The sequence below is a fragment of the Pantherophis guttatus genome, chromosome 2 (genome assembly GCF_059756535.1).
Source record: "Pantherophis guttatus breed Tessera chromosome 2, ASM5975653v1, whole genome shotgun sequence".
NCBI lineage: Eukaryota > Metazoa > Chordata > Lepidosauria > Squamata > Colubridae > Pantherophis > Pantherophis guttatus.
In genome coordinates, this window is record NC_142064.1 from 102,926,516 (window position 1) to 102,941,862 (window position 15,347).

At 39.1% G+C, this 15,347-nt stretch overlaps 1 protein-coding gene across 5 annotated transcripts in view; it reads left to right on the forward strand.

Annotated features, from left to right (window-relative positions):
- TBX15 (T-box transcription factor 15) overlaps nt 1–15,347 on the forward strand; it is an 86,230-nt gene that overhangs the window by 46,850 nt on the left and 24,033 nt on the right. For all 5 annotated transcript variants that reach the window (XM_087888320.1, XM_034411029.3, XM_034411030.2 and 2 more), the window contains exons 3-6: nt 6,611–6,712; nt 8,379–8,550; nt 9,717–9,884; nt 14,375–14,439. In XM_087888320.1, coding sequence (XP_087744446.1) covers nt 6,611–6,712; nt 8,379–8,550; nt 9,717–9,884; nt 14,375–14,439 — 507 coding nt within the window. The remainder of the gene's footprint in view (nt 1–6,610; nt 6,713–8,378; nt 8,551–9,716; nt 9,885–14,374; nt 14,440–15,347) is intronic.

Genomic DNA, 15,347 nt, shown 5'->3' on the forward strand with positions numbered 1-15,347 from the left:
GCAGCATATTAGCTGCATGAAGATCATCTTGCCATAGCTTAAAAACCTTAACCAATTGACTTCTACAGCAAATCTCCCATGACTTCACTTAGGTCAGGCTGTTGCACTATTTTCCCAGCCTTTAAGCTGATTGCAGCTGGCTCCATGTGTACCCCTCCTCTGTTCTGCAGTACTTTGTAATCTCTTGAGATTCTGGACAGTGGTGATCCCAGGCTTCGGGGCCAGCTGGCTGTTTGCACCTGGTGCTTTCAGCATCCCCAGTACTCTTTGGCATTAGATCAACTATAGCGCAGAGCATGTTTGATAGATTCACAGAACTTGTTGCTTTGTCAACATAATTGGATTCATAACTAATGTTGCTTTGTGGGCAAATTTGGGAGCCTTTCAGCAGCAAGAGAGGCACAGAGTGAAACCTGTGTTTAGTCCCATGATATTCACATTTAGCTTCTCTTATACAATTTCATGCAAACTGAATGGATATAATCCTGCAAGTATTCATGGCAATACCCTTTTCCTATGAAAGGGAATGGAAGGGAAGAAGGAAGGCTTAGCTTGTTTTACCGGGGATTACACTTTGCAATTTAGACTTGCTTATAAATACAGTTTTCACAGTGATTGTGCAGGAGTCACACACCAGGACAACCTTGACTTTAGATTCATTCAGTGCATTGTACATGGGGATGTCCTTGAAGATAGTTCTGGAACTGGCATCAATTCAAAATACTGTCATTATCTTTAGGCCATAAATTCATAGTGGCAAATATATCAAACAACTACAGAAGAACCTCTGGTCATGAATGCTTCTGACCATGACCAAATCGGGTTCCAACCAAAAAATTCACAATTCCCCCCCACCCGCCCGCAGTTGATTTCCCTTTCCGTGCTATTTTTTTTGTAAGCGCCAAATTTCCAAAATTAGGTTTGGGTCATGACCAAATCGGCTTGCAATCAAAGTTATGGAACAAATTATGATCGTGACCAGAGGTTCTACTGTATATAGCTTTATATACAATACTTACGACTATCATTAAATGTTGTACTGTATGATTCTTGATGAACGTATCTTTTCTTTTATGTACCCTGAAAGCATTTGCATCAAGACAAATTCCTTCTGTGTCCAATCACACTTGGCCAATTAAAAAAAAATCTATTCTATTTAGTATTTTCAGCATTGAGAGCTCTGAATAGGATCTCCCCACCCAATACATGAAAACAAAGATTGTCAGATTCTCAAATGCGCTCTACATGGGGCTGCCCTTGAAGAGCATTTGGAAACTTCAACTGGTGCAAAATGCAGCTGCACAGATAATAAATGGTGCTGGCTACGCAGCACATAACACCATTGCTCCGTGAGCTGCAGTAGCTGCCAGTGTGTTTCTGGGAGTAATTCAAGGTGCTTTTAAATCCCTACATGGCTTGGGCCTGAGTTACCTGAGTCTTTTTTCAAGATTTTCTACTCAGCCAATCCAATTCAACAGATAGGGCATATTGCAGATCAGTAGTGGGTTCCACTTACCTTCACTACTGATTCGGAACTGCTTCGCTTGTGTGCAGTGCTTCTGCGCATGCGCAGAGTGTCCGTGATGACGTCCTGGTGGGTGGGTGAAGCCTCCTGCCGCCGCCACTACCAGTTCGCCTGAACCGGGGAGAACTGGTAGAAACCCACCACTGCTGCAGATCCCATCAGGTCAGTTGACAAAGACTGTCAACTGATGGGAACTAGAAGATGGGTTTGTCCTATGTAGCCCCTGCCTTATTAAATACTGTTCTCCCCTCGGAGATTGGAAATAGCCCCAACCCTGTTAGTTTTTGCAAAGATTTAAAAACCTGGCTATCGGCTGGGGTTTGGGATTTGTTAATGGCCCTGTTACTTGGCTTTACTGTTGGTTGATTAATCATCGTGGCTGCTATTTGTACTTATTTATTTTGTGATTGTTTTATTGTTTTAATGTTCTTTTAAATTGTTTTAGAATTGTAAGCCATGCAGAATCACTTGGTTGGTTGACTGATTGACTGACTGAAATCCCCTCCTATCAAAAGAATTAATGGGAGGGGGTGTGGAAGTGGGATTTCTCTGAAGAACCTCCCTTTCTTTGAAAAAGCTTGCTCCAGAGGCAAGAGTAGTTTTTCTGTCATGGTTTTCTGGAAGTTTATTAAAGCCTAGACCAGGGGTGGGTTCTACTTACCTTTATTACCAGTTCGCAACGGGAGTGCGCTTGCGGAGATCTGCATGCACAGATCACCAAATATGATGTCAGGGTGGGAGGGCGGAGCCTCCCACTGCTTTTACTACTGGTTCTCAAGAATCGGATAGAACCAGGAGCAACCCATCACTGGCCTAGATGTTATAAAAGCTTTTGGGGAATGGAACGGAATAGTTGTCTGCCTAAGGAAGATATGGTACCATTTATTATATTGGTTGTTTGATATTATATGTTCGTGTATTTATTGTTATAAATATACAAGAGGATCTATATAATGTCTACTGAAACAGTATGACATTCTACAATATAAATAAAGGTCGATGTAGAAATGATTTCTTTACCCTGAAAAGTTGCATTCAGATTTTCAGTTCAGAAATCAGTCTCAGATATATAAATCCTTTTTCTCAATATGAAGATTTAAAAGTCCCTTCCTGCCAATGTTCCTGGAAACAGGCAGATTTTCTAATGTTTTTGAAAGTGATCCTTAAAAATCAAGACAGAGGCAATTTAGCAACCCAAACTCCATGCTATTGCCACAAAGCCCAAACTAGAAAAGAGTGAAATGGAAGAAACAACAGCTAGGTGGAGCAAGAGATCATAAATTTATTACATTTCTTCCTAAAGTGGTCAGAAAAGAACCTTTCTGTACTATGTATTTTTCAACCAGTTTCAGTTTACCTAAATCCAGTAAAACAATCATTGTGATCAGCTACTGAATATTGGAATATGAACAGTTTATTACTACAGCAGATTCAAAGTCACAAAGCTGCACACTTCCAAACTTCTGTTCCTCTCCGCATTGTTTGAAACTTTTCCTTTAGACAAGCTTGTAAAAAAGGAAAAGAAGGCCTGGTGTAATGCTTTAGAGAGCTTGAAAACCTTCATGGTTTGTGAGGTGATAAAGATAATGTTCTAATATGCAGTAGGCTTCCTGGGGCTATTCTATTCTCCTATTCTCCAAAGTATCTGAGGGCAGGACAAGAAGTTATGGATGGAAGATCATTAAAGAGAGATCTTAAAGTAAATTAAAAGAGAAATTTCCTAACAGTGACAACAATTAATCAGTGGAACAACCTGCTACTGGAAGTTCTGGGTGCTCCATCACTGGAGGTTTTCAAGAAAAGATTGGACAATCATTTGTCCAGGATAGTATAAAGTTTCCTGTTTGAGCAGGGGGTTGTACTAGAAGACCTCCAAGTTCCTTTCCAACACTATCATTCTGTGTTCTATATTCTACTTATGGTACAATTTTTTTAAAAAATAACTCTGTCAAATTCTCATTGGAACTTATCTGGGAACAATGTTAGGATAGACACTTTTTCCCCTCTGGAAACTCTCCCCTCAATAAAAACAAGTCATCAATTAGATTTGACATTTAACAGTAACAGAGTTGGAAGGAACCTTGGAGGTCATCTAGTCCAACCCCCTACTCATACAGGAGACCTATATTAGGGATTCAAACCATCGAACTGCTGACCTTTTTGATCAATAAGCTCAGTGTCTTAGCCACTGAACCACCTAGTCAGGTTGGCTAACTTGGGAGCTGCTGAAGGTTTTCTGGGTGGTGGCTTGTAGTTCCTTAGAGGTATTTATAAAGGAAGATTAACCTGTTAAATCTTTCCAAAATAACATAGTGAGATTTTGAGCACAGTTTTTAGTAGTAAATATGGTTCTTTGCAAAGGGATATTTTTAGGCTGATTCCAAAGTAAAAAAGGAAGAAGAAAAAAGAGGATACCTCCAGCTTTGAAGAGTACCTATTAATTAGAGCATTTGTTTCTTTTAGTAGCTCAAACAGGTTTCCTGTTTGTCATAGGTAAAATTCCTTAATGATATTGGTTCATTCAGAACAGGCTTTTCATCCTGTAAACTCTGTAGCTGTTGACATCCCTCATTACTTTTTTTATCTAGCAGGCCCCAAAGTGCCTTGAGACCTCATATTCAATGGGGGATAAATGTTTTAATACCAGATAACTGAATCTCAATATCAGAAGTTGGGAGAGTGAGGGGAGATCATCTTAAAAAAAAAAAAAACCTCTTAATTTTAATTCTGTTCAAATGCATTTATAAACATGCACTGCGCTGTTGGGTAGGAAAAAGAACCTATTCTTTTTGATATAATGAAGGCTTTTGGCAGAGGGAATAACTGCAAGCACCATCAGATTACACAACACAGATAGAGTAGTGTGAAGTTGTGTGTTGAAATAAAGGTAAACTCAGCATGACACTGTTTTCTTACCCATTTCACATATTTCACATATCACATATCACAGTGATATTTTTGTTTCAAGTCAAATGAAGCTATTAAGGGCACATGTACATAATCTTTCTTTACCCACAGGGTTGTCAGTAATGAATCAAATCAACTGACTAAGTGTGACCTCAGAGTTGTTAGGATGGAGGCATTTAAATAAAATAATAAAAAGGCCCTGTAATATACTGATTAAAGTTGCAAATGAGCTAAGACGGAGGGGATGTATACAGGGGAGCAGGCAGATCCTAGGAGTAAAATTAAAATTGGAGGGAGTTTGGCAAACCAAAGGGCTTGCAAATACCATACATTCATTTCTTCCTCACATCCTGCAGGAGAAATAGTCACAAAACCAAAAAGGGTGGTGAAAATTAACACCGTTCATATATTTATTGGGTTTTGGCTGTGAGAAAAGTCACATCATTTGGGTGCAATTTGGCTCATTCTTCATATAGCTATCACTGAGGTATTGTTTGGGGGAAGAGGAATTGCTTATGTCATGTAAACTGACACTGACCACACAGAAAGAACGTAAGATTATCACAGGTTTGCTGAGGAAGCATAATGCTTTAGGCTTTAGTTGGCCTTTGCAAGATATGACATAAAGTCAGCATCTTTTTATGATCATTCCCCTGTTATTCAGCAGTAAAATGCAGAAGACAGGTTCCATCTAGCTGTCAGCCACTCATTATTCTCTTGTTTGTGAAAAACGCAGACTAAAGGTGAAAAGACGATAGCTGATCATTTCTGAAAACTATCTTCATTGCAAATTATTATTTAATGCAAAATATTATGTGATTAGATAGATGATACAAATGATGTATATCACCTCAGCTGTCAGAATTCCTTCAGAAACATTGTCTGTTATTTGGAGGTAAACTCTGAAGTACAATTTTATGTATTGTATCTGAAGTTCACTGAATGAGGCCTGGAGGACTAATGTTTTAAAAAGAATTGTTATACTGAGTGGAAAAAATTGCATCTCTCTTTTTCCCTTTCCCTTTTCTTGTAAGAAAACCACACATGAAGCTGACAAGGGATTTAAGATAATTGCAGAAACCCAGTTATCAAAACAGTGTGTATGCACAATACAGACCTCACAGACCAATGTTTTTTAGCTAGGAAACAGTACAATTGTATCTTTTTGATAAAACAAGGCAGATATTTGTTTATCACCCATACCTGATGGACAGAGCATTTGTGAAAGAGAAAAGAGTGAGACAATACCTTAAAACAGCACATTGATGCACATTAACAGCAATTAATGCAAACAATTGCTATATTGTAACTATTTTTTTCAAGTTGAGCGGTACACATGATTTTACATAGAATAAAATATCCAGGGCTATACTTCAAACAATAGTTTGGGCCAAGACCAAGAAGCGGGGAAATTTGTTTTAATTTAATTTTCATGTATATTAAGTTAATTAATGATTAATTATCATGTTCTAGCCTTAGGACTTCAGATTTTTCAAGATGTACAAATATCAAAGTGAGACCATGTCCTAGACATCAAATGGTTCCATATTGAATAGTCAAACCTATTTAAAATATGGGTGATCAAATAAGCAGTTTTGGCTGAGGCTGCATTGAGTTTTAGATACTACAACAAGGCCATCAGAAGTGGGCTTCATCAAAAAAAAGAAAAAGAAAAAAGAATGTAATTAAAGATGGAAGGGCAGAATAAAGAAAAAGCCAGAATATCAATTAATAGGTAATATATTAAATATACTGTGTGAATAAACAAATTGATTCGTTCTGTGACATTGGCTTGCCACATTCTTCTAAGATGTACAGAAAAAGCATGAAAATCTTATATGCATACTTCTGTCTCTATACCAAAATCTTGATTCTGACCCAAAACCTGTACAACTGTACAACTTTTTTGTACAGTTATTTTGTACAACTGTAGTACAAAATAATGGACAAGATGTAGCAATGAGATCAATATATAGTTGTTTCACTTAATACATTCCATGAATTACTTACTTACTTGTGTATGTATGTATGATGAAATTTATTTACTGCCCATTTCAATTCAAAGTGACTCTGGGCAGCTTACAACATAACTTCTTAATTTTGGGACATTTCTGTCTCAACAAAGGGAGCTCTTACTGCAATCCTATTTCTTTGCTCATCCCTCCCTCTTTTTTGCAGGAGAATGTTTCCTGCAATGAGAGTGAAGATTACAGGATTGGACCCTCACCAGCAGTATTACATAGCCATGGACATTGTACCTGTGGATAACAAGAGATACAGGTAAAGGTTAGCTTAGCTGGGAAATGTTTAGAAGTTGGAACAAGATTTTCTAAAATTCATAATAAGACAGTATCTTGTTTCAGATCTTTTTCATGGATATGATGTTCCTCTGCCTGAGAAATTATCTTTCTCCTGAGTGTTGGACAAAATGGTCATTGATGCTTAACTTAAAAATAGCTACCTAATCATGAGGTTATGCCTTATAATATCTGCTAAACATATTTTATTATTCACCATATAAATAAGAACATTGATATTTTCTAAAGCTAGTCTTAGAAAATAAGACAATATAAACATTTGGAGAAAAGGAGTGAAAAAAGCAGATTAAAAAATTATATTGAATAGCTTTCTAAAAAAGAGGAGTAGGAATCCAAACAAGACAATGCTGAGCCCATTTGCTAGAAAGAATTTGGAGAAAGAATGGGGAAACAATCCAGAGAGACATGCCAAACATGGCATACTTCTTACCCATAACCAGGAAGGATATAGTATTTGATCAGTCACTGAGCTTATGAGCTGGAAAGATGACAGCCTGAATTCAAGACACAAGTGCTGCACGACAGGGTGAGTTACTTGTCCCAGCTCCTGCCAATCTAGCAGTTTGAAAGCATGCAAATGCGAGTAGATAAATAGGCACTACTTTGGTGGGAAGGTAACAGCATTCCATGTGCCTCGGTCAGGAGTGGGATTCAGCCGGTTCGGACTGGTTTGGGTGAACCAGTAGTTGTGCCCTGGCACTATGCTGTCCTATTTAGCTGTGTTTTTTAAGCCATGCACATGTGTGCAAGCACGCGCATGAGCAAAGCGCATGTGTAGAAGACCACATACATGTGTGGAAGGCACATGTGGAAGTGAAGCGAGCGTGCGCATGCATGCGCTCACATTTTCGGTGCTGGGGCAAAACAGTTGTTAAATTATGTGAAGCCCACCTCTGGCCTCGGTGTATAGTCATGCTGATCACATGACCATGGAAGCATTTTTGGACAATGACAATGCTCCCTTGGCACTTCCCCCTACAGTTGGACTCTACTGTACAGGGGAAATGTTCACCTTTTACCTTTACGGATTGAATGAGTTTTTGATCTTTCCTACCTGCTCATCTTTCTTGTTTGGTCCAAAAAGCACTACAGAATGTATCATCTGAAGTATGAAATGAAAATATAAGTTTAGATTAAAAACTGCTGTGGTGGTGGGAGTGTGTTTGGGAAGTGTGTTTGAGTGTGTTAGAGAAGAAACAGATAAGAAACAAGATCAGAAATAATGGGTTTCCACGATTTAAACTGAGAAACATAAGCACTTGGATTGCAGAGGAAAGAAGAAGAATTGTCTGCAAATAATGAAATATTTCCTAAGTGTGTTTAAAGATTTTCATCTGGTATTAGTAGAGTTAACCAATTAACCTGCACAATTGTGCAAAGTTTTTAGGGGTTAGTAATCAGAAAAGAGGATTAATAGAGATGCAGAAGTGAGGAAGTATTTCCAGGTATCATCTGGGTCCCATTACAGACAGACAGAGGATATTGTTTCCTTCCTGTGCAAATAATCTGACATCCTGAATGCTGTTTGATGGGTGACAAGGAAAAAAATAAAATAAAATAAAGGAGAGGGGGAGGAATTTGCTCTTTAAGTAATACAGCTTTCTCCCTCCCATCTTTACTTCTCCCAGATATGTGTATCACAGCTCCAAGTGGATGGTAGCGGGAAATGCCGACTCCCCTGTGCCTCCGAGGGTCTATATTCACCCTGACTCACTGGCATCTGGAGACACGTGGATGCGGCAAGTTGTCAGTTTTGATAAACTCAAACTGACCAACAATGAGCTAGATGATCAAGGCCATGTAAGTCACAAGGGTTTGCATTCAATTTTCAGTAGATGTCCACTTAGCTTTGCTCTTTCTAGTTCTCAGTATTGCCTGTTTCACTCTTCTACATTCTCCAAACAGCATCTGTTCACAACATTAGTGCCACTTTCTTACCTCTCTTGAGGTATTCCCCTCTTCCACTCTCTGTTGTATGTATAAATTTATACATGCAAGAACCAATTTGTTGTAGTGGTTAAGGGTCTGGGCTAGAAATTGGGAGACTATGAGTTCTGGTCCCACTTTATGCACAAAGTGAACTGGGTGACTTTGGGCCAGTCATTTTCTCTCACTCCTAGGAAGTAGGCAAGGGCGAACCATCTCTAAAATCTTGCTAAGAAAACTACAGGGACTTCTCCAGGCAATTGCCAAGAGCCCACTGATCTGAAGGCACGTACGAACACACATAAAGTATTGACTTACCTAGTTAGCTAGTTTATTTGATTATTTATCAAATGTATTTATTTATTTATCTATCAAATAATGTGTAGCACATACATTATGAATACATTATGTGGCATACAATACAAACAAAACAATTTAATTAATCTTAAAAACCACTATTATTAAAAACACAATCAAAACCACAGGAGAGTAAATTCAAGGTCTTGCATACAATATAACCATTTCATGGGATCCCCATTTCCATGGGATCCCCAAGCCTGGCAACAAAGCCAAGTTTTAAGGGATTTAAGGAAAATCAATAGTGTTGGAGTCAACCCTTGATGGGGATGATGTTCCTCAGGGTGGATGTCTGGCCAAGAAGGCTCTCCTTCTGGGTCCCATCACCTGGAACACTGTAGACAGGACCTGTAATATGCCTCTCATGTCAGAGCTGAGGGGGTGGTTAGATATAACTGGGGATGGGGTCCCTCAAAAGCCCTCTAGAAGGGAAGAGAATCTCTTCCCTTCTAGAAGATGTGGATATTGTCAGCCCAAATTAGCAGCCTTATCCCATCCCTTCCTGCAATGAACTGTTCAAATAGCAGGGCTCCAAATTTTGCTCTCCCTGTTAAGGATGAATCAGTAATCTGTGATTTGAAGTGTCATTCTTAGTTAATGATTTCCAAATCTTAGTTCCAATCTTTATTTTGAAAATAATGCATTCAGATGAATCTCTCTTTTCTTGCTTGTTTTTTTTAAAGATAATCTTGCATTCAATGCATAAGTATCAGCCACGCATCCATGTTATTTGCAAAGACTTCAGCAGTGACTTGTCTCCCACGAAACCAGTCCCCACAGGTGATGGGGTGAAAACCTTCCATTTTCCAGAGACTGTCTTCACCACAGTTACCGCTTATCAAAATCAGCAGGTAATCAAAAGCCCTTTCCTGTCACAGCACTAGTTTTGATCCTACCTTTACAGCAAGAAGGTGTGCTCCTTGACACCCTTTTATTTAAGTGATTTTTATTTTTTTAATATCATTATTGTTTTTAATGCTTTTATTTGTAATGGCTGTCTTTGACCATAATAAAAAAAAATGATTGATCTTTCTAAAAAATATGCTCATCTTTTAAAATAAAAAAAGTAGATCTGTACTATGTTTGTCCCACATTCTGACCAGCTCCCTCTCTTCTGTATCTAGTCGACAAATCACATTCCTCCAAGGAACAGAGATGTTTGTAGGATGATAAGATCATCCTAGCCAGGATTGGAAAAAGACATCTCCTCATTTATCCTAGTCTTACAGCTTGGGTGGTTGACAAGCTTCACGAGAGCATGCTGTTCATTCTGAGTTTACAACTTCATGAGTTTGAATCAGATTAAAGGTTTATTTAAGATTAGATTGTAAAGAAACAAAAGGGAATCAGGCAAAACCAAAAAGAGAAAAGGATGAGAGGAAGATAAGTAACTGATCTTGAAGCCATTTTGGTATTACATCTACTCATAGCTGGAATGTGGAAACAGATTGCAGGCATGCAAATGGACATATTCCCATCAGCTACAAAAGTTCCTGGGAGGGTATACTCAAGGCCATCTCACAGGCTATCTATATAAACATAGACACAACTGATTTTTCCAATTTATGTTCCGGAAAACATAAAATCCAGTGGTAAACTTTAACTTTTTCTCCTTTTTTTCCCTATAAAATTGAAGTCAAATTTGTATATTTGATGATGCATAATGTAAAGAAAGTTAATAGAAGCCAAATCAAGCAGTATTATCGATATTTCAACCGTTTCAGAGGGAAAACTGTGACTTTAGGTGGCATAAATCTCTTTTCTATATTCAGATCTCACTGTTGAATAGCTGAAACATGTTCAGATCATGATATTTTTAAGACCTTCAGGTTGCTAGCACAGGAACATTCCTTTCACATATGAAACAAAGTAAAGAAAGGTTACTTACTTTCTAGAAGGTCAAGTTTACTTAGGATTTAATTTCCCTTAGGACTAAATATCACATACTGTAATTTAAACTTTATGATTGTTCTGGTAGGACATAATATACAGATGTACTTCAGCAGGGGAAAGCTCTTCTCACCCTACAATCTGGCTGAGCTGGATGTATTTAGGGCGTCTCTTGCTTAATTTTTTAACTCCTGGCAACTTGTCTGCTTGCAACTGCATTTCACTTTGGCTTATGTGGTTTAATATCAGATAATATTATTAAACAATATCAATCAAATTTGAGTTTTTGACTTTTGATAGCATCTTCCATGAACCTACCAATGAGATTGGGGAATGGATCTATAAATTATGAATCATGGATGAAGAAATATGTAAACAATTTGCTTTAAATTGGAAAGAGGAAAATACTAAGTATAGTTCCATTGCAATAGATCAGTAGACTGGTCATCTAAAGTTATAATATAGTAAAGCAAGTGGGGGATGACATCTTAAAAGAAAAGGCAGGTGGGAAGAATTCACTTTATTCCTGAGGCTGCATTCCTCAGAAGAACAACATTTGTTATAAATCAGAACCATTGGACAATTACAAGATCACTGTCAAAGTTCCAACTGATGAACCCAACCAAGTCAGCACTCCGAGATGAACATTTTTCTCAAAGAACTGCTTTATTGAGTATATAATTTTGGCACACATGAAAGCAAAACCAATTCTAACTATTTCCTGTGGTTTTAGTATAATTAAAAAAGAGATTTAATGCACCGGTTGAAAGAGTTAGGGGTGGGGGGCATTGTATTACGGTGGTTCTCCTCCTTTCTCTCTGACTGGTTGCAGTCTGTGTTGGCAGGGAAGCAGAGGTCGACCCCGAGGCCCCTCATATGTGGGGTGCCACAAGGGTCGGTCCTCTCGCCCCTTTTGTTCAACATTTATGTAAAGCCGCTGGGCGAGATCATCCGTGGTTTCGGGGTGAAGTACCATCAGTACGCTGATGACACCCAGCTGTACATCTCCACCCCGGACCACCCCAACAATGCCCTTGAAGTGATGTCCCGGTGTCTGGAGGCTGTGCGGATCTAGATGGGGAGGAACAGGCTCAGGCTCAACCCATCCAAAACCGAGTGGCTGTGGTTTCCGATGTCCCGATATAGTCAGTTGACGCCATCGCTGACTATTGGGGGCAAATCGCTGGCCCCCACGGAGAGGGCTCGCAACTTGGGTGTCCTCCTGGATTCACGGCTGTCTTTAGAAGAGCACTTGACGGCCGTGACCGGGAGGATTTTTCATCAGGTTCGCCTGATTCGCCAGTTGTGTCCCTTTCTGGATCGGGACTCCCTACACACAGTCACTCATGCCCTCGTCACTTCCTGCCTGGACTACTGCAATGCTCTCTACATGGGGCTCCCCTTGAGGAGCACCCGGAGGCTCCAACTGGCGCAGAGTGCGGCCGCGCGGGTGGTTATGGGAGCAACATGGCGCTCCCATGTGACACCTTTCCTGCACAAGCTGCACTGGCTCCCGGTGGTCTTCTGGGTGCGCTTCAAGGTTCTGGTTACCACCTTTAGAGCGCTCCATGGCTTAGGACCTGGTTATTTACGGGACCGCCTACTACCACAAGCAGTCTCCCACCGGCCGGTACGCTCTCATAGAGAGGGGCTCCTCCGGGTGCCATCAGCTAAACAATGTCGACTGGCAGCCCCCAGGGGGAGGGCCTTCTCTGTGGGGGCACCCACTATCTGGAACGAGCTCCCCCCAGAGATACGGAGGATCCCAGATCTACGCACTTTCCGCTGTGCTCTTAAGATTCTCCTATTCCAGCAAGCTGGCCTGGCCTAATTTTCTCCCCTGTTTTAAAATTCTTTTACATCGAAATTTTAATTTGTTTTAAATTTTGGGATTTTTAATTGTCTTGGGCTAAATTATTTAATCTGGTTTTAATTATATCTTTTAACTTTTGTATTTATGTATTTTATTTTGTGCCTGTTCACCGCCCTGAGTCCTCCAGGAGTAGGGCGGTATATAAATCTAATAAAAGAAAGAAAGAAAGAAAGAAAGAAAGAAAGAAAGAAAGAAAGAAAGAAAGAAAGAAAGAAAACTTCCTCCATCCTTGTCACAGGACACATTGTCCAATTAGGTGTTCTGGCATCTCCCTGGCAACTCCTTCCAGTCTCTGGCCAGCACCTGTTGAGATGACCTTGGTTCCCATGGGATGATCTGTTATTATTGTCTGATCTGACGTTCCAACCTCTCCCCACTCCCATACTGTGTGGCAAGCTGAGAAACGGAAAGACGGCTGCGGCAGGTCTGATCTGTTTTGAAGTTGACAATCACCTGTAAATATGGAAATTCATTTCTTTGGAAGAACTCCAGAAATAAAACATCTAAATATCAAGATTACCTGTCTGTCCATCCATCCGTCCATCCATCCGTCCGTCCGTCCATCCATCCATCCATTTTAAACACTGAATGTCTTTTGCAGAATATAAAGAAAATATTTTTTTCTTTAAGTTATAACTTCAATGGATATTGAGATCACTACATTGGATAAGCGATTGCAGGGTTGAGAACTACAAAGGATTGCAATTGTCTGATGAGCTTGCCCTGATCTACGGAATGAATCTCTTGTATTGCAAATATAGCACTAAAAACCCATTGGTTATATTCTGAAACATTAGTTGATAGCAGAGACAATATGTTTTTAATTTACTTAGAAAACATGTTTAACTTCATTTTGGCAAGGCAAGAAAGCAGTTTGAATGCAGTCTTGCATGCTTGGATAACAATAAAAATGTCTAAGAATGGAATGAATATATTTTCATATCATTCAGAATGGAACAATATATTTCATATCATTTTAGCAACGTTCTGAGTTAATCTGTCCACCCCTCCCACTCTGGGTTTCTTGCATTAAAGGAACCAAAGAGAGGTTATGGGTCATGTGGGTTAGCCCTGCTGTCTGTCACACCCAGATGTATTGACCTTTGCCTCCTGCACTTTTGATTCACTTGGAAAACATCTGTGTATATGTATTAACAAATCATCTGCACTAGAGAGTTTATATCTTTCTTCATGATGTGACTGAGGTCCAGTTTAAATACATGGATGACTTGTAAATTTTTCAGCTGTCAAGAAATGCAAAATCACAAATGCTCATTTGGGAGATGAAATTTATTTTAACATTCCATCTGAAACTGCATTTGTTATTCATATAGCAGTGTAGTTACTATATACATAGCACTGTTCAAAGTCCCTGCCCTAGAAGTTGGTGCTAAATTTCATCAATAAGGAAACAGTAAAAGGAGAAAGTAAGGAGCAAGCGGAGTTCCGTAAAATCAAATAAGATTGAATAAATTAATTGTTTCATAGGCAATGCAATAAGAAAGAAAAGTTTGGTGAAAGTTTACAATGATGAATAAGATATTCACTATGGAATCTAAATCATTTTCTGTTCCCCAGATTACCAGGTTGAAAATTGACCGAAATCCATTTGCAAAAGGGTTCAGGGATTCTGGAAGAAACAGGTAAAAAAACTCCTTTAAGTCTTCCCCTTTCAGCATGCCAATGTTAGTGGATGGAAGAGATGCTATGGGCAGGGGATTGGACTGGGAGATCTCCAAGGTTTCTCAAACCCCATAATTCTATCTCCATGTACAATGTATAGAGAGCAAAAATGCCTTGCACCCAACTCTTATGGCAACATGTTTGCTTTGGAGTTCATACCTCTTTCAGTAAAACTTTTCTCAGTTTAGAAGTAATAATAAAGTAAACCCAGAATCCTATAGGGACAGACACAGTCCAGCAACTTTACACTTTATGATTTGAGCATGAGTTATAATTATTTTCACCACTGTGTGGTATTTGGAATGAAGTACTGCAGTTCAATCCTGACTGGCTCAAGGTTGACTTAGCCTTCCAACCTTCTGTGGTCAGCAAAATGAAGACCCACATTGTTGGGGGCAATCTGCTGACATTTCTAAACTGCTCAGAGTGCTGTAAAGCACTATTGGGTAGTATAAAAGTGCTAAGTGCTATTGCTGTTAAGAACAACAATGCTATTATAATATCCAGGGTCCACTGGAAAACTAGATCAAAACTTCCCACTTTAGAGTTCTGCTTCTATGCAATATTTGGCCAAGCAAGGTGTACTTAATATTTGCTGATCTGTAAAAAAATTGTATTAAATTTATTGTTAGTAAATTTAATGTAATGCTTAAAATGGTATACCGCTTTTTGCAAAACTATTTTCTCAGAGTTATATAGTTATCATTTGTGACTGGAATTAATCTTTGGTGTAATACATCTTTTATAAATATTAATGTAAATTCTTGCTCTCTAGCCAAATATAAAGCCAGGTAGGTTTGTATGGGTTGGCTGCACGGCTAACCAATTCCCAGTCACACACTTCTAAAAAACTAATACAGCAAACCTC